Raw genomic sequence first — 26,401 nt, 5'->3', positions numbered from 1 at the left:
CACCACTGAACTGGACACTCATGTCCATCAGGTCCCTGAGGAAAGGACGGGGACTGGAGTGTCCCTTTCCTCCTTCGACACAATGGAAGCAGAAAACAGTTGGCCCTCATCAGGCAGGGTGGGGGGTGAGGCAGGAAGTAAAATGGTAAGGAAAGTAAAATGTCTGGCTGAACTCACCCATGGATGGCGACTGTCAGATGCAGACTTGTAATGGTGACATCCAGCTTGACAGCTAAGGTCAGGTCCTGCAAACAGAAGACCGGGAAGGGATCGTTTTCATGAGAGAAAGCTACAAAGGCTCTATCCTTCGTTTGTTTGTTTGTTTCCTTGTTTGTTTATAATACTTTTATGTTGTGAACCATGCTATGATCTTCAAATGAAGGGTGGTATTCAAATTTTAATAGTAATAGCAATAGTAATACAGTGGTGCCTCGCAAGATGAAATTAATCCGTTCCGCGAGTCTCTTCGTCTAGCGGTTTTTTCGTCTTGCGAAGCAACCCTATTAGCGGCTTAGTGGATTAGAACTATTAGCGGTTTAGCGGCTTAGCGGCTATTAAAGGCTTAGCGGCTAAAAGGCTATTAGCGGCTTAGCAGCTATTAAAGGCTTAGTGACTTAGCAGCTAAAAGGCTATTAGCGGCTTAGCGGCTTAGAAAAGGGGGGGGAGCGGAAAAAATCGCAAGACTCGCAAGACGTTTCCGTCTTGCGAAGCAAGCCCATAGGGGAAATTGTCTTGCGAAGCGCATCGAAAAACGGAAAACCCTTTCGTCTAGTGGGTTTTTCGTCTTGCGAGGCATTCGTCTTGCGGGGCACCACTGTAGTAATATACAGTGGTGGGACGCGGGTGGCGCTGTGGGTTAAACCACAGAGCCTAGGACTTGCCGATCAGAAGGTCGGCGGTTCGAATCCCCGCGACGGGGTGAGCTCCCGTTACTCGGTCCCTGCTCCTGTCAACCTAGCAGTTCAAAAGCACATCAAAGTGCAAGCAGATAAATAGGTACCGCTCTGGCGGGAAGGTGAACGGCGTTTCCGTGCGCTGCTCTGGTTCTCCAGAAGCGGCTTAGTCATGCTGGCCACATGACCCAGAAGCTGTCTGCGGACAAACACCGGCACCCTCGGCCAATAAAGCAAGATGAGCGCCGCAACCCCAGAGTCGTCCGTGACTGGACCTAATGGTCAGGGGTCCCTTTACCTTTACCTTAATATACATTGGTACCTAAGGATGCGAACGGGATCCATTCTGGAGCCCTGTTTGCATCCTGAAGTGAATGCAACCCACGACTGCGCATCTGTGCTTGTGTGGGTCGCATTTTGCTGCTTCCGCACATGCGCATGACATCATTTTGACCGTCTGCACATGCACGAGTGGCAAAACCCAGAAGTAACGCATTCCGTTACTTCCAGGACGCCGCGGAGCTCAACCCGAAAGCGCTCAACCTGAAGCAACTTCAACCCGAGGTATGACTGTACAGTCGTACCTTGGTTTTTGAACAGAATGCGTTCAGGGAGTCTGTTCGACTTCCGAAATCAAGGTGCGGCTTCTGATTGGCTTCCGATTGCGCAGGCGCACTGGAAACAATAGCGGAAGCCGCATCGGACGTTCGGCTTCCAAAAAAAGTTCAAAAACCGGAACACTCACTTCCGGGTTTCGAAAGTTCGGGAGCCAAAACGTACGAGTACCAAGGCGTTCCACAACCAAGGCACAACTGTAGTAATAATAGGAGCTGCCTCCTGTGATTGTGTTGCTTGTCACACACACCCCACACCCTCTTCCTTTTACACCTCACCCAACCTGCCGCACACACACACCCCACCTGTGCAGCTTGCTTCAGCTCCCTGACCCACCCACAGCTCGCCCAACCCATTGCCCACTGAGAGCAGAAATCCTATATTTTAAAATCCTACCTGGGTAGGCACACTCAGTCTCCTGAGTGTCGATGGACAAGTGCAAATATTTATAAACCACTTGACAATTGAAAGCTGCCAAATAGGCAGATAGTAAGATAAAATACAGACTGTAAATAAAAATTGCAGACTTGGTAAACTAAAAGAAATAGCCTCGTTTCTACAATAGTACAATTAATTTTCCCTAAAATGACCAGGTCAGACTTCAAGAGGAGACTTCTGCTTAGATGCATCACTTGCTTGATTTGCAAGAGGACAATGCATAAAATATCAATGTGCTACACACTTGTCTTATTTGAGCTGGCAACTCATTCCAGAGGGCTGGAGCTGCAACACTAAAAGCCCAGGTTCTAGTACATACTAAGCACATCCCTAGGTCACATGGTGCTCTCAGCAGTGCCTTCATCTGAGGAACATAGCTGCGGCGCAGGGATATATGAGGTGAGATAGAATCATAGAATCATAGAATCATAGAGTTGGAATAGACCACAAGGGCCATCGAGTCCAACCCCCTGCCAAGCAGGAAACACCATCAGAGCACTCCTGACATATGGTTGTCAAGCCTCTGCTTAAAGACCTCCAAAGAAGGAGACTCCACCACACTCTTTGGCAGCAAATTCCACTGTCGAACAGCTCTTACTGTCAGGAAGTTCTTCCTAATGTTTAGGTGGAATCTTCTTTCTTGTAGTTTGGATCCATTGCTCCGTGTCCGCTTCTCTGGAGCAGCAGAAAACAACCTTTCTCCCGCCTGTATATGACATCCTTTTATATATTTGAACATGGCTATCATATCACCCCTTAACCTCCTCTTCTCCAGGCTAAACATGCCCAGCTCCCTTAGCCGTTCATCATAAGGCATCGTTTCCAGGCCTTTGACCATTTTGGTTGCCCTCCTCTGGACACGTTCCAGTTTGTCCGTGTCCTTCTTGAACTGTGGTGCCCAGAACTGGACACAGTACTCCAGGTGAGGTCTGACCAGAGCAGAATACAGTGGCACTATTACTTCCCTTGATCTAGATGCTATACTCCTATTGATGCAGCCCAGAGATGGTCCCTTAGGAGATCCATATGGATGCACAACCATTGTAGATCGCGGTTCACACACAGGTGTGCATTTGCAGTGCGAGACTCGTCCCAGCTGCATTCAGATGGAGCCCAGCACAACGGCTGTTGTCCAGCAAGAGCTTCAACATCCAACCTTCGTGGCGAGCGAGCCGTCATGTCCCTGAGAGCTGCAAGTCACCAAGGCAGGAGAACAAGGAAACGAAGGCTAGGTGCTTTTACTTACCACGCCCAGGGTGAAGAGCGCCTGCGACTGTTGGAAAGATCCGGATTCAGCCACGCCCACCTGGATGGCGGGACTGAGGCGCAGGATCGCTGCGCCCTCATGGAAGCTGATGATGGGGAGCTTGCTGACCACCACGTTGAGCATCAAGGCAACAGCCTGGGGGTAACGCTTTGAGATCTATAGTGGGAATGGAAGGAGGGGGGTGTTATTTGCATTGTTGCGGCCCATCGCACACCTGAAGCTGCCTTATGCAGAATTAGGCCCCTTTAGCCCTGGCAGAGACGCTCTACCCAATGACGTAGTGGGGGGGACCACAAGGGGCGGTTGCTCTGGGCACAAAATTGTTAGGGGCGCAAAATGTCAACACCCGGCGCTGCCTCAATACAGCTGCACGCTTCCGTCGCTGGGATCCGTTGAAAATGGCTTCTCCATGCAAACCAGGAAGCGACCTCTCCAGACAATGGAACAACTCTTCTTTTCTTATCTCTGCAGCTGCAATCCCCTGGGTGACGCAGATGCCATTAGGCAGTTGCATGCCCATGTGTACCCCATCCCTGGCATAGCTGTCAATGTTTCCCTTTTTAAAGGGAAATTCCTTTACTCTGAATAGGATCCCTCGCAAGAAAAGGGAAAAGTTGACAGCTATGGTCCACGGGTGGCGCTGTGGGTTAAACCACAGAGCCTAGGACTTGCCAATCAGAAGGTCGGCAGTTCGAATCCCTCGACGGGGTGATCCCTCGACGGGGTGAACTCCCGTTGCTCAGTCCCTGCTCCTGCCAACCTGGCAGTTCAAAAGCACGTCAAAGTGCAAGTAGATAAATAGGTACCACTCCGGCGGGAAGGTAAATGGTGGGAAGGTAAACGGCGTTTCCGTGCGCTGCTCTGGTTTGCCAGAAGTGGCTTAGTCATGCTGGCCACATGACCCGGAAGCTGTACGACGGCTCCCTCGGCCAATAAAGCGAGATAAGCACCGCAACCCCAGAGTCGGCCACGACTGGACCTAACTGTCAGGGGTCCCTTTACCTTTACCTTAAAATACCTCAATCAAATAAAGGGTTCGCCAGGCCTGCATTGGTTCCTGGACATTACTTACCGAGGGGATGGCCTGCTCCAGCATGGAGGTGGTGAGGTGGCTCTGAAAAGAAGCAAAGAATTCTCAGTCTCGGGTCTTAGGAACAGCTTGGGTCTCTCCTCTGTCCCCCTGCTCTGAGAGTCTAGGGCATTCCAGGTTTGTCTGTTTCCAGAAGTCTGTCCCATTTCTGCATTATCTGCAAACACTTTTTTTTCTTTTAGAATAGTATGTGTGTGTGTGTGTGTGTGTGTGTATACACACACACACACACACACACACACACAAACACATGCAAGTTTAAACTTGCATGTGTGTGTGTGTGTATTTAATTCCTTCTTAAAAATTGTTTCCCTATGTGTTTAGCAGTTTCTATTTTATCTGTAAGCCACTTCGAGTCCTTGACAGGGAAAAAGGAGGGATTTAAATAAACATAATCAACAACAACAACAAAAGCAACTGCTTTGATAGATTTTTGTAAATCACACAGCTGTAGGCAAATATTTTTTTTATGAATAAAGGATATTTAAATAATTAAATTATTGCTGTGACTTCTTCTCATTGGTGATTCCATTGTTTTATATTTTCCATAAACCACTTTGAGTGTGAGTGTGTGTGTGTGTATTGCAATCAAGCAGGGTATAAATGTTGGGAAATAAATAAACAGGTTTGGGCTCGGCTCGGATTAGGGTGGTATTCACTACGCACAAATCACACTCCCTCTACTGACCGACTGGCCTCCGATTTGGAGGTTCAGGGTTCCCGATTGCTCCAGGCTGGCGAAAAGGCTGGCAAAGAGATGCTCCGAGAGGCCCATGTTCACCATGGAGTCGTCGGAAACCGTCTCTGGGGGTGGCAGAGAGAACGGGGGCAGAGGGCCGGCGGTTTCGAAGTCGACTGGCTTCCCCATCAGCGCAATGACAGCCTGCGGAGATTTGGAAAGAGACAGAGAGAATTAAGTGCCATCTCCCTTCCTGCGTTTTCCAACGACTGGTATGCAGAAGCATTTCCTGCCTCTACAAACACTCTCCATATCTCCTCAAAATCATCTCTCCTGCATATTCCCCGTCTTACCTTAATGGCCCACGCTAATTTATCGTTAATAGCTGTATCCCACACCTCCTTGTACCATTCTTCCATTTTATATTCCCCTTGCCCCTTCCACTTCCTGGCTATCATAGTTCATCCAGCTGTCAATAGATTTGTGAGCAAGTTCTCCATAGCCTGTGAACCTTCTACCCCGTCGTAAATTGATAATAATGCTACATCTGGACTTTTGGTCATCATTTTCCAGGTTATCCTGCAAGACAAACCGAGGATCCGTCAATATTGTTTCCATCCATCTTCTACGACCTGATCCCCTCCAGTCATTTTGGACTATGAGTCCAGCTGGCTACATCAGATATGTCTTGTGGTCCAAAAAACCTGTTGGGCACCAGGTTGGGGAAGGCGGGTCTACAATGCCCTTCCTCGCTCCTACAAGACTTCCTCGCTCCTACCTGGAGATCTTCCTGGGACCTTCTACATGCAGGGCAGCTGTCCTGCTCCTGAGCTATATGGCACATCAGTGTTCATGCGAGGTCTGGTTCCCAGGCTAAGTGGGAGCCCCGCAGGCTTGGGGTGGGGTGTAGGGAACCTACGTTTAAATCCAAATCGATGTAATCTTCGGTGATCTCAGGATCTTCCATCATGGCGTACTGGAGGCTTGACATGGGGTTGATGGAATTCAGGCCTGCAGGGGGCGAAATGATGGTAGAAAGAGGACATTGGGTTACACTGAGGGCTCTGCGCGCAGTTTTAACTCTGCAGTTACATCATCATTCATAAATCAATCGTCGTAATGAAGTGCCTTCCAATTCAAGTACTGTACAAGGTGCCCTGCCCTTCTGGCCTGGACCCTGTCCACTACCTCTGGGGGGTGATTCAAGGGAAGGACTGCTCTTTATCAAGGGAATAATAATAATAATAATAATAATAATAATAATAATAATAATAATAATAATAATAATAATAATTTATTTATACCCCGCCCTCCCGGCCAGAGCCGGGCTCAGGACAGCTAACACCAATAAAATAAAATCACAGTAAAAACATACTAGAGGGAAAGAGAGGGAGAAGGGGGGGACCCAATTTAAAATACAGGTTAAAATGCAATTTTAGAATCCAGCATTGCAGCGGGCTGGACTAGATGACCCAACTCCAAAGTCCTATGATTCTGTGAAGACACTAAGAACTGCCACGGGCATCAGCTGCAACTTTTAAGAACTTCTGCATGAATTTGCTTTTTCCTCCTCCTCTCACCTTCCTCTTTCCTTGTGTGTTGTGCCTTTTTAGAGCTTGATGTCAGGGACCGAGGACTTAGTACTAGCTTTTATAAGCCAATCTGAGGGCCTTTTTATATAGAGAGCAGGGTATAATATGTTGTGAGTAAGAAGAGTAAGACTTAAAAGTACACCGCTATGGAGAAATGACCTAAACGCTTTAGACTGAAGCCTATCCTGTGGGTGTGAGCTTAATCTGTAATAGAAAAGTTTGTTTTGATGCCGTATGGATGGCTGCATACAAGACCTAACATCTGTACATGCATTCGTCTTGGGAGACAACACTTTGTGTTTGGCAAATGTTTTTACAATTTTCAATAAAGTTGTGGTTTTTTTAACGGTGGGGAGAATCCCTGCCTACAAGCTTGCACTCTCTAACTGGGTAAATAAGAAAGGATGCAAAATAATTTGTTATCGAACTATAATCATACAGCCACGGATCAATGGGCTGACCCTGCACACTGAAGCATCACATTTTTGTGTTGATAACAAATTAGGTTCTACTCTGCCTTGCAGTGGTCTTTGCTATCTCAGAAGCCTCAGAATGGAGGACTGAAGTTGAACCTTCTATAGGGGATGCATGAGATCTACCCAATGGGGCTGTGTTGGTATCCTGAACATGGAGAAGCTCTGCCCTTAACCCAGATCTGTTGGCTTGCTGTTGAAACTGCCTATGAGAACCCACACAAAACCCAAGATCTCACAAGAGAACCAGTATGGACCTGTTCAAAGCCAGTAGGCCAACAGAGAGCCAGTCAGGGAATGAACCTTGCAGCTGTTTTCTCAGCAAAATATCTCTGATACACCCAAAAGAAAAGGAACCCTCAAGGCTCCAGAACATTCACCAGGAACACACATAAATACACATGCCACTGCAATTCTCTGAAATATATTCCCAGCTGGCTCAGCTCCAGGAGACCTTGTTGCAGGAAGGTGGCTCTTGTAATCTTCTGTTGACTGAGCAGGTGCTGGTCAATATTGACCTTCCTGCTTACACGGCCCTTAAAGCATATTTAATTTTCCCATTAAGAGGGATCAAAAAAGGACAGAGGGGCTCAGGAGAAACCGACACTGGGCTCAGGAGCGGAGCAAAGAGGAAGTTGCTCCTCCAACAGGTAAACTGAGCTCTACCTTCCATCAACAAGGTCTCCACACATATCGGGTGGGTTGGTTTTCTGCCCAATCCCTTTGCAAGCAAGTTATGTAAAAGACTCAGGCTGTTCCCCCTTTCTTCACCTTTCCTCTCATCGTTGGCATTTTCGGATGCCATCATGAGAAATTCTAAAGAGCTTATTGGATCAGCCATCGGCCCATCTAGTCCAGCATCCTGTTCTCACAGCAGCTGAACAGGATTTGAGCATCCTCCCCTCCTGTGGCTTCTAGCCCCTTGATTTCAGAAGCATTGCTACCTCCAGCTGTGGAGTAAGGCCATCCTTCCTAGTAGCCATCAATAGCCCTCCCCTCCTACATGAATTTGCCCAATCCTCATTTAAAGCCATCTAGGCTGGTGGCCTGGGACGCAGGTGGCACTGTGGGTTAAACCACAGAGCCTCTTGGGCTTGCCGATCAGAAGGTCAGCGGTTCAAACCCCCATGACAGGGTGAGATCCCGTTGCTGGGTCCCAGCTCCTGCCAACCTAGCAGTTCAAAAGCACGCTAAAAAGTGCAAGTAGATAAATAGGTACCGCTCTGGCGGGAAGGTAAACGGCATTTCCATGTGCTGCTCTGGTTCGCCAGAAGCGGCTTAGTCATGCTGGCCACATGACCCGGAAGCTGTACGCCGGCTCCCTCGGCTAGTAAAGCGAGATGAGCGCCGCAACCCCAGAGTCGGCCACGACTGGACCTAATGGTCAGGGGTCCCTTTACCTTTACTTAGGCTGGTGGCCCTTACCATGGAAGGGAGTTCTATAGTTTAACTATGTGCTGAATAATAATAATAATAATAATAATAATAATAATAATAATAATAATAAATTTTATTTATACCCCGCCCTCCCCAGCCAAGAACGGGCTCAGGGCGGCTAACACCAGATATAAAACAATTGATTGAAATACAACTTTAAAAACAAGATTGAAATACAACATTAAAATGCAGCCTCATTTCAGCAGAAACTCAAAAACTTTTGGGGGGATGAAAACGTCAAGTCTTCACCAAAGCTAACTACCCAGACTGGTCCTACATGGGCCAGAAAAAAGACAGGGAAGTCCCCAAATAGGAGTTCCATCACAGAAGGAAAAAGGAAAGAGGGGGAGGGGATCAAGTTGATTCCAAGCCAAAAGCCAGGTGGAACAACTCTGTCTTTCAGGCCCTGAGGAAAGAAATCAGATCCTGCAGGGCCCTGGTCTCATGAGACAGAGCGTTCCACCAGGACGGGGCCAGTGTTGAAAAGGCCCTGGCTCTGGTTGAGGCTAATCTGACTTCCTTAGGGCCTGGGACCTCTAGGGTGCTGCTATTTATGGACCTTAAGGTCCTCTGCAGGGCATACCGGGAGAGGCGGTCCCGTAGGCATAAGGGTCCTAAGACGTGAAGAAGTCCTTTCTCTGGTGCATTTTGTAATGGCCCTTGCATTCACACTTGTCAATTTAAATGCATTGAAATGCATTACATGGCTGTTTCACCATCAGGAGGTGGCGCACTTCTTAATTTATTATTATTGTTGTTGTTGTTGTTGATGATGATGATGATGATGTTATCGAAAATAATAGAATATTTTTTACTCTGCATTTCCACAATGTGTGGTGCACAGATAGCCCTCGATTCTGCTATGAGTTATGGGTTGGGCGGGCAGAGGAACCCAGAAGCTCCTCCCTTCATGTGGCAACTTACCAACCAAAGTGCCCAGCCTGGCATTCAGTCCCAGGACCACGCTGGAGAGGCTCAGGCACATCTGTGTGAAAGGGAAAGTGAGGGGTGGGGAAAGAGGGTCAGTGAGTCAGCTGCAAGGGGTTAGCTCTTTGTCTCGTCACGCGAGAGTTTCATCAACAGGTCACTATCAGGTGGGCCACCCTACCTTGTGGCAATGTGTTTGAAGATGGCTCTCATATCTGCTCTCAGTCTCCTCTTTTCCAGGCTAAACATACCCAACTCCCTCAACCGTTAGTCATCAGGCTTGGTTTCCAGACCCTTGGTCACCCTCCTCTGTACACCCTCCAGCTTGTCTGTATCCTTCTTAAATTGTGGGAGCTAGAGGGGGTCATAAGGCCACTGACTCGCTTTCCCCCAACCCTTCTACATCTTTGATTGCTTTACCCTTCCTTCCTTCCATCCATGTCTTGTTGTCCTTAGGGAGAGGGAGGGGAGGGAGGAAAAGAGGCAAGTCAAAAGTAAGGCTACCAGATTTTATTTATTTTTTAACGAATCCGGGGACACTTTAATTAATTACTACACGTTCGGGACATTGATGCTGCAGTGATGGCAGTGCCAGAGGGGTGGCCACCGCCTTGACCTCAACCTCCACGTTTCCCCTTCCACCGAGGCTTCTATCTCCTTTCTCCATGAGCCTGGGCAGCCCCTGAGTTGTTGGTTGTTCAGTGGTGCTTGTGGTTTTGATGGGGAAGCGGTGGGTCAGGCATGGAAGGTGGAGAAGGAGGGCAGAGAGTGGTGGCAGCGGCGAGGCTCAGGTAGCGTAATGCCTCCCTTCCCATCGGAGCAGCCCGAATCTCATTCCTACTTGTGTGCAAGCAGGAGGGGGTGGGGATCCCTCAGCTGGGAAGGGAGGCTCCCCATTGCCTAACTGAGAGATCCCGGCCCCCTCCTGCTTGCATGCAAGCTCTGATAGGCAGCATGAAGCCTCCCTCCACAGCTTAGTTGCTGGGGTCAGGGAAGGTGGAGGCAGCCCAGAAACTGCGTCTTAGAGCCCCAGCACCACCATCATATGGGGACTTCCGAGCAGCTCCTGAAGCCAGCCAGAGCCAACTGCTTTGGGCTGCTGAGACTGCCGCTGCTGCGTTTCCCAGGGACATTAGATGAAATCCGGGGACATTCCGGGGAGGGAATTTGTCCGGGGACTTATTCACAAATCCAGGGACTGTACCCGGGAAACGGGGACGTCTGGTAACCTTAGTCAAAGGCGTCCTGCCACTCACATCCCAACGCACTTTGTCGACAGCAACACTGCAGAACCCAAGACACTCGGTTGCTTGAGATGACTGCCTCATATTGCCTCATGATCAGGTCCAGAGCAAAGACCTTTTGTGTGTGTGTGTGTGTGTGTGTGTGTGTGTGTGTGTGTGTGTGTGTGTGCTAAAATGGACAGGAATGAGCAAAGCAGTTTACCTTGTCAACCAAAACAGCACGGATGTGGTTCTGAAGGGGTTTCAGGAAGCCCAGCAAACTGGAGAACAGGACGCAGAGAAGAAGCATCAGAAAGAGCAAGTGTTCAAGCACTTTCCATTTTTCTCTTGCATACAACTTTCATATGCATATTTTTTTCCCATTAGAAGAGAACCAAGGGGTGATCATCCACAATAAAAAGTTAAAGGGACCCCTGACCATTAGGTCCAGTCGTGGCCGACTCTGGGGTTATGGCGCTCATCTCGCTTTATTGGCTGAGGGAGCCGGTGTACAGCTTCCGGGTCATGTGGCCAGCAGGACTAAGTCGCTTCTGGCGAACCAGAGCAGCACACGGAAACACCGTTTACCTTCCCGCCGGAGCGGTACCTATTTATCTACTTGCACTTTGACGTGCTTTCGAACTGCTAGGTTGGCAGGAGCAGGGACCGAGCAACGGGAGCTCACCCCGTCGTCGCGGGGATTCAAACCGCCGACCTTCTGATCGGCAAGTCCTAGGCTCTGTGGTTTAACCCACAGCGCCACCCGCGTCCCATACAATCCACAATAGAGGGGGACCAAACACCATCCCCACAAATGACCTTTAAGGAGATAGAATCCTTGGCAGGAGGGTGACATTTTCCACACCCCACTTTTTCCTAGCGACCTCTAGTCTTTTTTTCCACCATCCTCATCTCCTCTGCAAATCTATGGACAGAGATTTCTCTCCCAGGGAGAAGAGGTTGCATCCCAAAAAAATTGTGGGGTGGGGTGGAGGGAGACTGCCGAGGACCCATCTTCTTGCCACCTTGAGTTCCATGATGGAAGACAAGTGGGACATAGCAGGGGGGCTTAGATAAAAACGTTCTTCAGATTACATAAAAATGTTCTTCAGATGTTCTTCAGGTGATGAGAGTTCGCTAGCAGGAGATGAATCTAGCAATAGACCCAGGCTGCTCAACAAAACTCTCTTTTTCAGGGTAGGAGAACGAAATCTAGCTAAGGTGAAACTTCACCCCCCCCCCCCCTTGCAGGAAAGCACAAGTCTAGCCCAACCTGCGCACAGGTATCCGCTACTCACTTGCTTCCTCCCAGGAGGATGTCCACGTCTCCCAGAAGGGACTTGCAGGCCGTGACGCTCAGGATGGGGAATCCATGGGGGCTTCTCATGACACGGACATCGAGCAGGATGGAGGAGCCCACCCTCAGCTCCACTGGAGCAATCAAGCTGCACCGAGGGGAAAGGGGGAAAGTCAGTTGAGGGCGCTGGGTGCCCAGGGAGCTCACATCTCTCAGTTCGCCCCAAGACTGATGAGTGCACAGCTTGCTGCTTTCATGGGAGCTGACTTAACCCGCCCACAGTTCTGTAGCTAAATTGAAAATGCTCCTCCAAAACCTCCTACACAATTGAATTTTTCAACCTCTTATTAAATGTCAAGTTGGCAAACATGGAGCTTTCATAGTCCAAAGTTTACTATCAAAGTTTACTCAACATAAAGTCTTGTTTTGCATCACTTGCACCTAAAACTCTGGAAAGAAAGAAAGAAAGAAAGAAAGAAAGAAAGAAAGAAAGAAAGAAAGAAAGAAAGAAAGATCAAGAAAGTAATAGGAGAGAGAAGGAGAGACAGAGAACCCCCATCGTTCTGCCCAGACACTGAGGTCCAGCTCCGAGGGCCTTCTGGCGGTTCCCTCACTGCAGGAAGTGAGGTTACAGGGAACCAGGCAGAGGGCCTTCTCGGTAGTGGCTCCCACCCTGTGGAACGCCCTCCCACCAGATGTGAAGGAAATAAACAACTATCTGACTTTTAGAAGACATATGAAAGCATCCCTGTTCAGGGAAGTTTTTAATGTTTGATCTTTTATCCTGTTTTTAAAATTCTGTTGGGAGCCACCCAGAGTGGCTGGGGAAACCCAGCCAGATGAGTGGGGTATAAATAATATAATATTCGTATTTGTATCTGTATCCGTATCCGTATTCGTATTCAATAGTGGAAGAGAGCAGATCTCCCAGAGAGTGTCTATGTTTCAATTTGCAGCCATATTCTGATGGGCTGAAGCTTGCAAACTGCATGCGGTCTTCTGAATACTTTTCAAAAAGTACCGGTATTTAAAGGCCCTCTCACCCACCTTCCAGATTACCTTCCTCGTGGCCCTGAGGCCCCTGCCCTGACACCTAGGTCTGATAGCGACTGCTAGTATCCTAAGTTAACCACCCCTTAGAACTCCGAACCGGAAGCAGGTGACTCACACGCTGCCTCGGATGTGCAGCTGGGCACTGAGGGACAGCTGGACGCCAGTCCTTGGGATCAGCTTCACAGAGAGATGAGGGAGCTGAGCATTCAAAACTCGGATTCTGCAAAAGGAGGGGGGAAATAAATAACCATCAAAACTCGAATGCAGTGGTTCCCAAACTTTTTCGGGCCACCACCTCCTTGGGTTCCAGAAACCCCTGCGAGAGACATCACTCACCCCACGACCTTCAGAAGTGATCCGATAATGGTTCGTGGGCTCATGAAATTCGGGATCTGAATGACCATGAGACCTCGCAGCAAGGATGGCTTCCCTTGCTGGCAGACTGTGGAGATATTAAGAGAAGGGGCACTTTTTTTATATAATTCTTATTAGATTTTCTGTTTTGCAATTTTAAATACTCATTTAAACATCCTTACAATATCAATAACTTCCATTCTTCTCTTTCCATGGTTCATTTTACATATCATAAATCCCTGCATATTTTACAAAAACTATACCAATCAGTATTCCATTATTGCATCCATCAAAACTTATTTACACCGTTGAGTTTATCTTAATGCTGCCTGTGTTTTCAAGTGTACACAATTTCCCCCTATATATTCAATAAACATTTCCCAATCTTCTCTAAACGTTATGTTCTTCTTGTTCTCTTATTCTATATGTTAAGTCTGCAAGCTGCCCAAATTCCACCAGCTTAAGTGGCAATTCTTCTTTGGTTGGGACCTCGCTTGTTTTCCGTTCCATATCTGGGATTTGTCCACCAAAAAATGTGTCCTGCTGGAATTTTTCAAAATGGGTTGAAAATGTCTGGGGAAATCCAGGTACAGTATATGGCATTCGGAAGTGGCCGAATTTCCCAAAAAAAAGAGTTCAACAACTTTTGTGTCCGGATTTTCACTTTTTGAAATATGGCAGCCCTAATTAATGGGCATGCGCAACTTAGCTCCAAAATAATAACAATAATAATAAATTTTTATTTATACCCCGCCCTTCCCAGCTCAAAAACCGGGCTCAGGGCGGCTAACAAAAAAATTGAAACACTTTAAAACACTTAATTATAAAAGCAGCATAAAATACAGTATAAAAACATGAATAACAATAAAATTCAAAAATCAGTTAGATAATCCCCAGGGCTAGCTGGCTGAATTGGTCCTACTTGGGCCAGCGAGGAGGCCAGGGGAGAATTAGCTGTGGGGTCTCAGAGTGGGTGATCTTCATAAAAAGGGAGGGGGAGGGAAGGAAAATAAAAGATCAGGCTGAATTCTAATTAAAGGCCAGCTCTGCCTTACAGGCCCGACGGAAGGAAGTTAAATCCTGCAGGGCCCTGGTCTCATGGGACAGAGCATTCCACCAGGTCGGAGCCATCACTGAGAAGGCCCTGGCCCTGGTGTGGATTATTGCATTTATATCTCACCTTTTCCTCCCGGGAGCTCAAAGTGGCAGACGTGGTTCTCCTCCCCGTCCTCATTTAATCCTCACAACCACCTTGTGAGGTAGGCCAGGCTGAGAGGCAGTGTCTGCCCCCCCCCCCGACCACCCAGGGAGCGGCATGGCCCAGTGGGGATTTGAACCCTGGTGTCTCCCAGGCAGGTGCACCAACTCCTTGGGTATGGAGAAGTCTCTGCCCCCCCCCCCTCAATATCTGCTGGCAGGGGGTGGAAGAGGCTGAGTGGAGAGCAGTTTGTTCGCTGACTCCTCCTGAGCATGAGAGAGGAAGTTGCCACGCTGGGCTCTAGGCTTGGCCCCCTCCCACCAATGTGATGTGATGTGCGTTGTGTGCATGATATATCACATGTGTGATGCATGTTGCATGCATGACATTGCATGTGCCCCACATGCCAGCCCCAGCTCCCAATCGTGGGTGCAAGGCAACGCCTCTGCTCCCAGGTCCTAGTCCAGCCACTACACTACACGGGCTTTCACACATTGCTTTCAACAGGTCTACTCTGAATAATAATAATAATAATAATAATAATAATAATAATAATAATAAATTTTTATTTATACCCCGCCCTTCCCGGTTCAAAAACCGGGGTCAGGGCGGCTAACAACAAATTTAAAACACTTAATTGATGCAACAAAAACCAGCATAAAATACAGTATAAAGCATGAATAACAATAAATTCAGAATTCAAAAATCAATTTGGGGGGAAATCCATTCAGAAGAGGTTCTGAATAGACTGCATAGCACCACAGAGCACCGAAGGACCTGCAAGCGTCCAGGAACGTGAGTCAGCTGGGCTGTGTCATTCGTGCTAATTCTTGTATGAATACAAAAGTTCACTAATGTTGAGTCCAGGTCTTGAAGAGATGGAAGGTGCTGTGTAGAGGGCACTCACCATACTCAAGGGCTTCTTGGTTGACCCTCACTACAGTCCCTGGGGTGGACCCTTGCGAGGGGACAAGGAGGCAAAGGAGGACACTCAGGACGCAAAGCTTCAACATCTTCTGCTTTGTGGTGCAGCCGCTGGGCAACCTAGGGGGGAAGGAAGAGGCACGAGAGAAAGGACAATGGTCAAAACCCAAAGGATCTTGCAGCTTCTGTAGGCCAGCAACAGAAGGTCCATGGGAGCAAATAGTGCGTTCAACCTGCTACAACCTGAAATGCCTACTCACTCACAAGGTAAAAAGGTAAAATACCCCTCTGTCCACTATATCTGAAGGAGCGTCTCCACCCCCATCATTCTGCCCGGACACTGAGGTCCAGCACCGAGGGCCTTCTGGCGGTTCCCTCCCTCCCTGCGAGAAGCGAGGTTACAGGGAACCAGGCAGAGGGCCTTCTCGGTGGTGGCACCCGCCCTGTGGAATGTCAAGGTGTCAAAGATGTCAAAGAGAACAAAAACTACCAGACTTTTAGAAGACATCTCAAGGCAGCCCTGTTTAGGGAAGCTTTTAATGTTTAATAGGTTATTGTATTTTAATATTCTGTTGGAAGCTGCCCAGAGTGGCTGGGGAAACCCAGACAGATGGGCGGGGTTTAAATAAATTATTATTATTATTATTATTATTATTATTATTATTATTATTATTGGACAGTAAAGTCCAGTCAAAGGCGACTCTGGGGTTGCAGCGCTCATCTCACTTTCAGGCCGGGGGAGCCTGTGTTTGTCCACAGACAGCTTTCCGGGTCAGGTGGCCAGCATGACTCAACTGCTTCTGGTGCAACGGGACACCATGACTGAAACCAGAACACACAGAAACCCGTTTACCTTCCTGCCAGAGTGGTGCCTATTTATCTACTTGCACTGGTGTGCTTTCAAACTGCTAAGCTGGCAGGAGCTGGGACAGAGCAACAGGAGTTCACCCCGTCGCGGGGATTCGAACCGCCGACCTTCCGATCGGCAAGCCCAAGAGGCTCCGTGGTTGAGACCACAGCAGGACTAGTAACATTCTGCGCATGCCCACCTATGCAGCCGGGGCATTCTTGCTGCATGACATAAGAAGAAGAAGAAGAAGAAGAAGAAGAAGAAGAAGAAGAAGAAGAAGAAGAAGAAGAAGAAGAAGTGAGAGCTGGAAGTGAGAGCTGGACCATAAAAAAGGTTGATAACTGAAGAATTGATGCTTTTGAATTCTGGTGCTGGAGGAGACTCTTGAGAGTCCCATGGACTGCAAGAAGATCAAACCTCTCCATTCTGAAGGAAATCAGCCCTGAGTGCTCACTGGAAGGACAGATCGTGAAGCTGAGACTCCAAGACTTTGGCCACCTCATGAGAAGAGAAAAGACCCTGGAAAAGACCCTGATGTTGGGAAAGATGGAGGGCACAAGGAGAAGGGGACAACAGAGGATGAGATGGTTGGACAGTGTTCTTGAAGCTACCAGCATGAGTTTGACCAAACTGGGGGAGGCAGTGGAAGACAGGAGGGCCTGGCGTGCTCTGGTCCATGGGGGCACGAAGAGTCGGACATGACTAAACAACTAAACAACAACAAACAATAATAATAATATAGAGCAGAGGCTGGAGAGCCATCGGTCATGGATGCTGCAGTTACAACCTGCGTTGAGCCACAAGATTCTCTTCCAGCTCTCTGATGCTGTGATTTTTTGGCTTTTAATGTGCAATGGAAAAGGTGGTATATCTTTGGCTGCAGGTGGCAAACTCTCCTTCCTTGCAGGTTTCTAAAGAGAGGTTGGATGGTTGTCTTTCAGGGGTACTTGAACTCGCCAGCCCACCCAGAGACTCAGATCTTACCTTACTGCTTTGGGAAGGTGGGAGATCCCAGAGACACTGGCTGGACCACTTCTGCTGCCTCCCTTGCTTCTGTGGGCGAAGGAGACTTGGCTTTTATTTGGCTACCAGGTGTGGGCAAAAAGCTGAAGGTCAGGAGACATGTCAAGCTTCGGTTTGCCGAGGGCGTGAAACGTTTACTTGTGGGAAAATGGGGAGCCTGCTTTCTGCACAAAAGCCACAATGTATATTTGGGATGCAACCAATCAATCTATCCATCCATCACTCTCAAAGAAGCACCGTGCCTGGTCAAACGGGGAGAGGATTAGCAGGTCTCAGAGCTTCTGAGATGACGAGGCATCTGGGATTCAGACCCCACCAAGTCAAACTTTAGGATCCAGCAGGAACTGCTAGCCCTTTATGACACATTTTTTTTCCTTTGCAAAGGACGAAAGCCATTTCATTTGTATTGTTTGTCCGAGGGGGGTCTATCTGGATGAATTCTTGGGGTCCAGTACCCGGTGTGAGTTAAAATCTAATGGCGGATTCTACTGCTGAAGAAGTTTCTTTGGAAGACAATGACCTCCGCTGTCCACTCAAGGGTCCTGATCCGAAGAAGCTGTGTTGCAGGAGCTGCAATGAAGGGATGGGTAGCGGCACCTCCCACCAGATGTCAAAGAGAAAAACAACTACCAGACTTTTAGAAGACATCTGAAGGCAGCCCTGTTTAGGGAAGCTTTTAATGTTTGATGGATTACTGTATTTTAATATTCTGTTGGAAGCCGCCCAGAGTGGCTGGGGAAACCCAGCCAGATGGGCGGGGTATAAATAATAATTATTATTATTATTGTTGTTGTTGTTGTTGTTAGTCCCTCCAGGCTCATGGGTGGGCCTTTCCTCCTTCCCCCCAACTCACCTGGCTGCTAGGTAGAAGAAGGACACCCACAGTTTTGGGCTGTGAGTTGAGCTGGAGAAACAGAGACCGGCTTGCTCTGTGCTGGAACCAAAGCTGTGACTGATGGAGAAGAAATATCTCCTGGGGTGTAGATGCTGTGAGCACCCCCCATCCTGTACTCAAGTTGTAAAGGTAAAAGGACCCCTGACCATTAGGTCCAGTCGTGGCCGACTCTGAGGTTGCGGCGCTCATCTCGCTTTATTGGCCGAGGTAGCCAGTGTACAGCTTCCGGGTCATGTGGCCAGCAGGACTAAGCCGCTTCTGGCGAACCAGAGCAGCGCACGGAAACGCCGTTTACCTTCCCGCCGGAGCGGTACCTATTTATCTACTTGCACTTTGAGGTGCTTTCGAACTGCTAGGTTGGCAGGAGCAGGGACTGAGCAACAGGAGCTCACCCCATCGCAGGGATTCGAACTGCCGACCTTCTGATCGCCAAGTCCTAGGCTCTGTGGTTTAACCCACAGCGCCACTCACGTCCATGCTCAAGTTGTATAAATGTGTAAATAAAACCATATATGTTAAAAACTCCAGAGTCTCTGCTGACCTTCATCCCAAGGAAACCAAACTCTGGGTAAGGACCTGGAATTCCCAGAGCCTCTCATTGCTTTGAGAATGGGGTGGCACATAACTGTATTATCTCAATAATCCTCACATCATTTCATTGGCTCCTGTCCTAGGTGCCTTTCCTCCAAGGACCTCCAAGGGGGCATGCATAGTCCTCCCCCACTGCCCCAATTTTATCCTCACAGCAGCCTTTTGAGGTAGGTTAGTCTGTGGATTTGAACCTGGGCCTCTCCAGCCCAGCACTCTAACCACTAGGCGACACAGTCTCTCCCTCCCTAGCGAGGTAGGCCATTGTTAGCAAAGCCACCCTGCAAATGGAGGCAGAAAGAGAAGGGTTTGCACTGAGTGAGTCCAAGAGAGGCAGTTCCGGGTTCAAAGCTCAGCCTTTCAACCATTCCACAGCAACCATAGGCTTTAAGTTTGCCTTCTAGCTAATCTTCTAAGCCATGGGTAGGCAAACTGAGGCCCAGGGGCCGGATCCAGCCCAATCGCCTTCTCAATCCGGCCCACGGACAGTCCGGGAATCAGCGTGTTTTTACACGAGTAGAATGTGTCCTTTTATTTAAAATGCATCTCTGGGTTATTTGTGGGGCATAGGAATTCGTTCATTTTATTTTATTTTTTTTCAAAATATAGTCCGGCCCCCCACAAGGTCTGAGGGACTGGCCCCCTGCTGAAAAAGTTTGCTGACCCCCGTCTAAGCTGTTAGGGAATCATCTTGGTTTGGCTGCCACAGACAAATGTGACTTCCCCCTCTGGGGCAGGTTTCCTAAAATTCAGTTCATCGCCCAAATAACTTTTGCAAAGGAGAGGAGGTCTGTGTGCACTGCTTACGACATGCCTGGATATGGGATTTACCGTAATCTCCTGGCTCTTTTGTTTGTTGAGACAGCACCAGAAGTGGGGGCAGGGTGTGTGTGTTAATGGCTCTTTTTGAAACGCCCCAGTGAAAGTTGCAAGAAGAGGACATCTCTGAGTCAACACTCATTCTCCTGAGTTCCTAAGCCATTTAGGCATCCCTTTGTTATGAACTAGCAGGTTTATTTGCTTTCAGAGTCCTTTCCCATCTTTCAGCATCCTGATCCTGGACTTGCTAAAGAGATCTTGACGTTGCAAAAGGGCTGCCTTCTCTGCCACTTAGGAGCAAACCACAAAGCTTTCACCTTTGGGTTCACCTGCCCATCACACTGGAGAGCATCACTTAAGGCAGGGGTCCCCAAACTAAGGCCTGCACACCAGATAAGGCCCAAGGGACTTGTTTATCCGGCCCACAGCGGCTGCTGCTGCCCACTCTTACCAGCGCTGCACTGCGCAGCTGCCCACCTCCGGGTCGGAGGAGCACCGGAAATAGCTTGTGTGCATGCGCAAGTGTTATTTTTGGTGCACATCCGGGTCAGAGGAGGCCCATGTACATGTACACAAGCTATTTCCGGTGCTCTTCCGACCCCGAAGTGCGCCGGAAATAGCGTGTGGGCACGCGTATGGGCACGCGCTCCCCAGCCCTCCGGCCCGCTGCACAATCAGCGCTGGAGACACCGGCCCGAGGCACGGTAAGTTTGCTGACCCCTGACTTAAGGTTCAGCACTTAGGCAGGAATAACCAGCTGCACAAATACAAGATGGGTGACACCTGGTTTGCCAGTAGCACATGTGAATCATAGAATCATAGAGTTGGAATAGACCACAAGGGCCATCGAGTCCAACCCCCTGCCAAGCAGGAAACACCATCAGAGCACTCCTGACATATGGCTGTCAAGCCTCTGCTTAAAGACCTCCAAAGAAGGAGACTCCACCACACTCCTTGGCAGCAAATTCCACTGTCGAACAGCTCTTACTGTCAGGAAGTTCTTCCTAATGTTTAGGTGGAATCTTCTTTCTTGTAGTTTGGATCCATTGCTCCGTGTCCGCTTCTCTGGAGCAGCAGAAAACAACCTTTCTCCCTCCTCTATGTGACATCCTTTTATATATTTGAACATGGCTATCATATCACCCCTTAACCTCCTCTTCTCCAGGCTAAACATGCCCAGCTCCCTTAGCCGTTCCTCATAAGGCATCGTTTCCAGGCCTTTGACCATTTTGGTGAAAAGGGTAAGCAGACCACAAAACAAAACAAAAATGAATGGAAGTCCAGGCTGCATTGACAGAAGTCTAGTGTTTCAATCAAATGAAGTAATAGTCCTACTCTATTCTGCCTTGGTCAGACCCCACCTGGAGCCCTGTGTCCAGTTCCGGCACCACATTTTAAGAAGGATGTTGACAAGCTGCAAGGTGTGCAGAGCAGGGCAACCAAGATGGTCAAGGGTCTGGAAAAGCTACTTCCGCCCTTCGGAGGAGGTGGAGTTGCAGGCTTCACGGCCCCACCACGCGTGCGGTGGCTGGAACCCAGCCCCCACGCAATTGGGGGATCCGCGTCACCTCCTGGCCAGCCAAGCCGAAGCCTGGGGAGGTGAGGGCCTAAGCCACACACACCCCCATCGGTGACCCCGGGGGAGTTCCTAGTTGATGTGCATCAGCAGGACTCCCCCTACTGGTGGTTAACCCTTCCCAGACTTCAAGTGGACAGGCTGAAGCCAAATATAGTCGGTTAGGATCAATGCCTAAGCCAATAGCGCTCATCACCTGTAACCAATAAAGTTGTGGCCTTATTTAGCCCATTAACCTTAATAATTGTGTCATGTGTCATTATTTCCACTGGGGCGGACGGGAACTCGCCACGCAAACAAGCTTTAGGAGGACAGTTGATGGAACTGGGTATGTTTAGCCTGGATAACAGGAGATTGAGAGGAAATATGATAGCCATCTTCATGGTTGTCATGTGGAAGGTAGAGCAAACTTCTTTTCTTCTGCTCTGGAAGGCAGGACCCGAACCAATGGCTTCAAGTTCCAAGAAAGGAGATCCCCACTAAACATCAGGAAGAACTTTCAACAGAAGGTGGTGGACTTTGAGTTTTTAAAGCAGAGGTTGGCTGGCCATCTGTCATGGATGCTTCAGTTGAGATCCCTGCATTGCAGGGGGTGGGACTAAGTGATCCTTGGTGTTTCTTCCAGTATCTGCTGGATCAGACCAGCATCCTGTTGTCACAGTGTTGTCACAGATGCCTGCAGGAATCTGGCAAGCGGGACCTGAGGATGACATATGCAAAACTGCAGTCCAACATGCAGTGGTACCTTGGGTTAAGTACTTAATTCGTTCCGGACTTCCGGGTTGGCGCCATCGCCGAATGGCGGACTCCCTCCGAGCTCCGGAGGGAGCCTGCTCGGCAGGGGCTGGGTCCTACCGCGCCGGCGACGTGGGGACCCTTAAAAACCACGGGCACGGAGCCCGTGGACATGGGTGACTCGGCTGGTACCGTTAGCGCCCTCCCGACTCGTGAAGGAGCCTTTTTAAAGGCTATGGATCGGGTGCCGGGCAGTGGCGTGGTGCTTTGAGTCCTCTGCTTTGCCTGCCGAGCGAAGCCGCATGCCATCCGGCGGAGAGCGCTGACTTCTTCCATTGAAAATTCGGACTTTTAACAACAACCCGTGAGTAATTTGGAAACCGGGTTTAAAAGGAGAAAAAAATGAATCTTTTTTCGGATTTGGCACAAGCGGGGGGGGGGATCCAAAAAGGAAGTCAGTCCCCCTCCCTACTGTAAACATTTTAAAACAAGGACTGGGTAACCAAGGTCTAGAAAGAAGCGTCTGACAAAAATTAAGAATTCCACAATGGAAAACTATAAGAACTGTGCTGGAGGAGAAGAGTGGAGGGAGAAGGAAAATGTAACCCCCCCTGGGAACCGGGGCGATTTGTGAGAGAGCCTGGTGAAAAGAGACGGAGACTTTGACAGCTGTCAAAGTAGCTGTCAAAGTCGGAAAATTTAAAGAGGACTATGCTATGAGGACTTTGCTAGTTAATTTCGTTACAATGTGCTACGATTTGGATACAAAATGTCGAAAACATGGAACAACATTCGGACTTTTGGATCAGAGGAAACAAAGTTACCACAATCCCCCTAGAGGGGTTTCGGGACATTACAAAGATGGTCGTAAGTGGAAAAATACTCTTGGAATTGTACAGGACTTGTTATCTCCTGGGAAAGCTGCAAAACTGAAATAGTATTTTGTCTACAGGGGTGTTTATATTAAAGGAGACAATAGAATTTTCTATTGAAGAAAGGAAGGGACTGAACGTAAGTTTTTGTTCCTGAATAACAACAACCCCTGTAGAGCTACTGAATTTCTGAATTAGAACGTTTTAGCAGCGGAACAAGACAAGAAATTGGATTACAACATGGAAAGAACAATGGGGGGAGCCTTAAAGACCAAGGAAACTAAAGGCCCTTAGGGGCCGTTTTTGGATTGGAGATTTGAAGTTAAATACCATAAAAATAACTTTAAAAAAAAAAACTGGCAAGGAACTGGGGGAAAATCTGATTATGGATCTAAGATTTCCAGGCAGACAACAGATAGATTGATGGACATGGGGAATTTAAACCGGGGAAGGGGGGGGAGATTTAGAATCCAAAGACTGTGTAACTATTTGCTGAATTTTTCTTTTTATATACTTGTTATCTTTTATATCTTTATATAGTTTTTATACTTTGTTGGGGCGTCTTTATTTAAAAAAAAGGGAATTCGTGGAAGGAAAATGGGGTGGACCTTGGGGAGAGAATCTTTGATTTTTATTTAAGGTAATGATGATGACTGTATAAATTTAAATTTGAACATTGGGTTAAACAAATTAAATTTTAAATTGGGAGTGAGAGCTTGTAGAACCAATGTTATGAAAGGGGAATATGGTAGGGAGGGGGGTGGGGGGAGTCCCAGAAAGTGGGTAATGAAAGTAAGGTTTCAAATGTATTTTATTTTTGTTTTATTTTTACTTTCTGTATTTTGGAAATTTCAATAAATATGATAAAAAAAAAAGTACTTAATTCGTTCCGGAGGTCTGTTCTTAACCTGAAACTGTTCTCAACCTGAAGCACCACTTTAGCTAATGGGGCCTCCTGCTGCTGCTGCACCGCTGGAGCACGATTTCTGTTCTCATCCTGAAGCAAAGTTCTTAACCCAAGGTAATATTTCTGGGTTAGAGGTGTCTGTAACCGAAAGCGTCTGTAACCGGAAGCGTATGTAACCCAAGGTACCACTGTATCGGTCTTCCCACTGACTTGCAGGTACTGGGAGTGAGTGGGGCAAAGAGGCAAGATGTTGGATCCTAGAGCAATAGGCAAGTAGGATCCTAGAATGCAACAACTGATTGACCTGCAGGAAAAGACCAATCAGGCTCCAGGAGGGAAGCAGAATCAGCCAATCAAAAAGGACTCAATGTGTAAATAATGTATATAAAAGCCTGAGGTTTGAGGAGCAATTCAATCACTGTTTTACAAGCTACAATAAAGAACATGAAATCACTACAGGACTCCGAGTATATTTCACAAGAGGTGGATAATGTCTTACACATTGCTGTATTTCCATAGCTGTCAACATTTCCCTTTTTTTAAGGGAAATTCCCTTATTCCAAATAGGATTCCTCGCAAGAAAAGGGAAAAGTTGACAGCTATGTATATTTCTGCCACACCAATTTGGCTGTGTCGATGGAGCCCTCAGAAGAACCTCCCCCTTGTGTTCTGCTTCTGCAATTCAAAACTAACATCAATGACCTGGTAAGATGGGATGGGCAGCCCTCCCATGCTTTATCAAGCATAAAGCTCTTAGAAAACCACAGCGACTTACGAAGAGGGCGTGAGCATGGCAGAAAGGGCACAGGCTCCTCAAAGTTCAACAAAAAGTGTTTACCCAAAAGCTAAGCCAGGGCTTTGCTCTCTTTCCTCTCCATTGGCAAATCCTTGGCTGACGTGTCCTTAGCGCTACTTGCTGACATCCCTGGAGGTCTGGGGCTATGTTGCACTGGCTCCCAGTGGAGTATTGGGCCAGGTTCAAGGTGCTGGTCCTTTAAAGCCCTTTGTGGCTTAGGGCCCTCGTATCTATGGGACCGTCTCTCCTGGTCTGCCCTGCAGAGGACCTTAAGGTCCATGAATAATCATAGTTTAGAGGTCCCAGGCCCTATCCTCCACCAGGGCCAGGGCCTTCTCAGTGATGGCTCTGACCTGGTGGAATGCTCTGTCCCAGGAGACCAGGGCCCTGCAGGATTTAACCTCCTTCCGTTGGCCCTTTAAGACAGAGCTATTCCGCCTGGCCTTTAATTTGAATTCAGCCTGATCTTTTATTTCCCTTCCTTCACCCAGTCTGAGACCCCACAGCTAATTCTCCCCTGGTCTCCTCGCTGGCCCAAGTAGGACCAATTCAGCCAGCTAGCCCTGGGGATTATCTAACTGATTTTTGAATTTTATTGTTATTTACGTTTTTATACTGCCTTTTATGCTGCTTTTATATTTAATTGTTTATTATTATTATTATTATTATTATTATTATTATTAGCCACAATGGTGAAGTTCTCAGTCAGAGGCAGCAATGCTTTTGAATGCTGGTTCCTGGAAACTGCAGGAGAGGAGAGCTGCTCTTGCACTCAAATCCTGCTTGCAGGTTTCCCATTATGGACATCTGGTCGGCCCCTGTAAGAATGGGAGGCTGAACTAGATGGGCCATTGGCCTGAACCAGCAGATGCTCTTCTTATGAAGTGTTCTCGGCAGCCAAATTTTTTTAAAAATGGTGGGGTGTTGTGCTGTGGAATCTGTTGTTCCACAAAGTGGTGAGTGTGTCCCACAGACTTGAAAGATCCTAATCTGTTTTGACCAGAATAAGGTTCTCACACTGTGGTCTGTGAACTGCATGAACTGAATTTTCCAGTGGAGTCTCCATGATAAGGTTGCAGAACAATCAAGGATTTTGTTGTTGTTTAGTCGTTTAGTCGTGTCCGGCTCTTCGTGACCCCACGGACCAGAGCACGCCAGGCACCTCTGTCCTCCACTACCTCCCGCAGTTTGGTCAAACACATGCTGGTAACCTCAAAAACACTATCCAACCATCTCATCCTCTGTCGCCCCCTTCTCCTTGTGCATCAGTGTCTTCTCCAGGGAGTCTTCTCTTCTCATGAGGTGGCCAAAGTACTGGAGCCTCAGCTTCACGATCTGTCCTTCCAGTGAGCACTCAGGGCTGATTTCCTTAAGAATGGATGCATTTGATCTTCTTGCAGTCCATGGGACTCTCAAGAGTCTCCTCCAGCACCAGAATTCAAAAGCATCCATTCTTCGGCGATCAGCCTTCTTTATGGTCCAGCTCTCACTTCAATACATCACTACTGGGAAAACCATGGCTTTAACTATATGGACCTTTGTCGGCAAGGTGATGTCTCTGCTTTTTAAGATGCTGTCTAGGTTTGTCATTGCTTTTCTCCCAAGGAGCAGTCGTCTTTTAATTTATTGACTGCTGTCACCATCTGCAGTGATCATGGAGCCCAAGAAAGTAAAATCTCTCACTGCCTCCATTTCTTCCCCTTCTATTTGCCAGGAGGTGATGGTATAATCTGTAGATTATTATTATTATTATTATTATTATTATTATTATTATTATTATTATTAAAAACAAAAAAAAATCCTTCCAGTAGCACCTTAAAGACCAACTAAGTTAGTTCTTGGTATGAGTTGGTATTATTATTATTATTTTATTTGGTATT

General features: G+C 47.9%; 1 protein-coding gene across 1 annotated transcript; it reads right to left on the bottom strand.

Annotated features, from left to right (window-relative positions):
• Window positions 1–173: 173 nt before the first annotated feature.
• Window positions 174–18,705, bottom strand: BPIFB2 (BPI fold containing family B member 2). The gene is made up of 13 exons (XM_077929523.1): window positions 18,700–18,705; window positions 17,295–17,395; window positions 15,444–15,580; window positions 13,321–13,426; window positions 13,100–13,204; window positions 11,933–12,079; window positions 10,858–10,915; window positions 9,409–9,469; window positions 5,902–5,993; window positions 4,992–5,186; window positions 4,286–4,327; window positions 3,193–3,369; window positions 174–245 (listed from the first exon to the last, which is right to left on the bottom strand). The coding sequence occupies exons 1-13, from the start codon at window positions 18,703–18,705 to the stop codon at window positions 174–176; spliced, it is 1,299 nt and encodes a 432-aa protein (XP_077785649.1).
• Between the last annotated feature and the right edge of the window lie 7,696 nt (window positions 18,706–26,401).

This window comes from Podarcis muralis, chromosome 5 (genome assembly GCF_964188315.1).
Source record: "Podarcis muralis chromosome 5, rPodMur119.hap1.1, whole genome shotgun sequence".
NCBI lineage: Eukaryota > Metazoa > Chordata > Lepidosauria > Squamata > Lacertidae > Podarcis > Podarcis muralis.
Note: the sequence above shows the minus strand (reverse complement) of the source record. Positions and strands in the feature narration are given on the sequence as shown.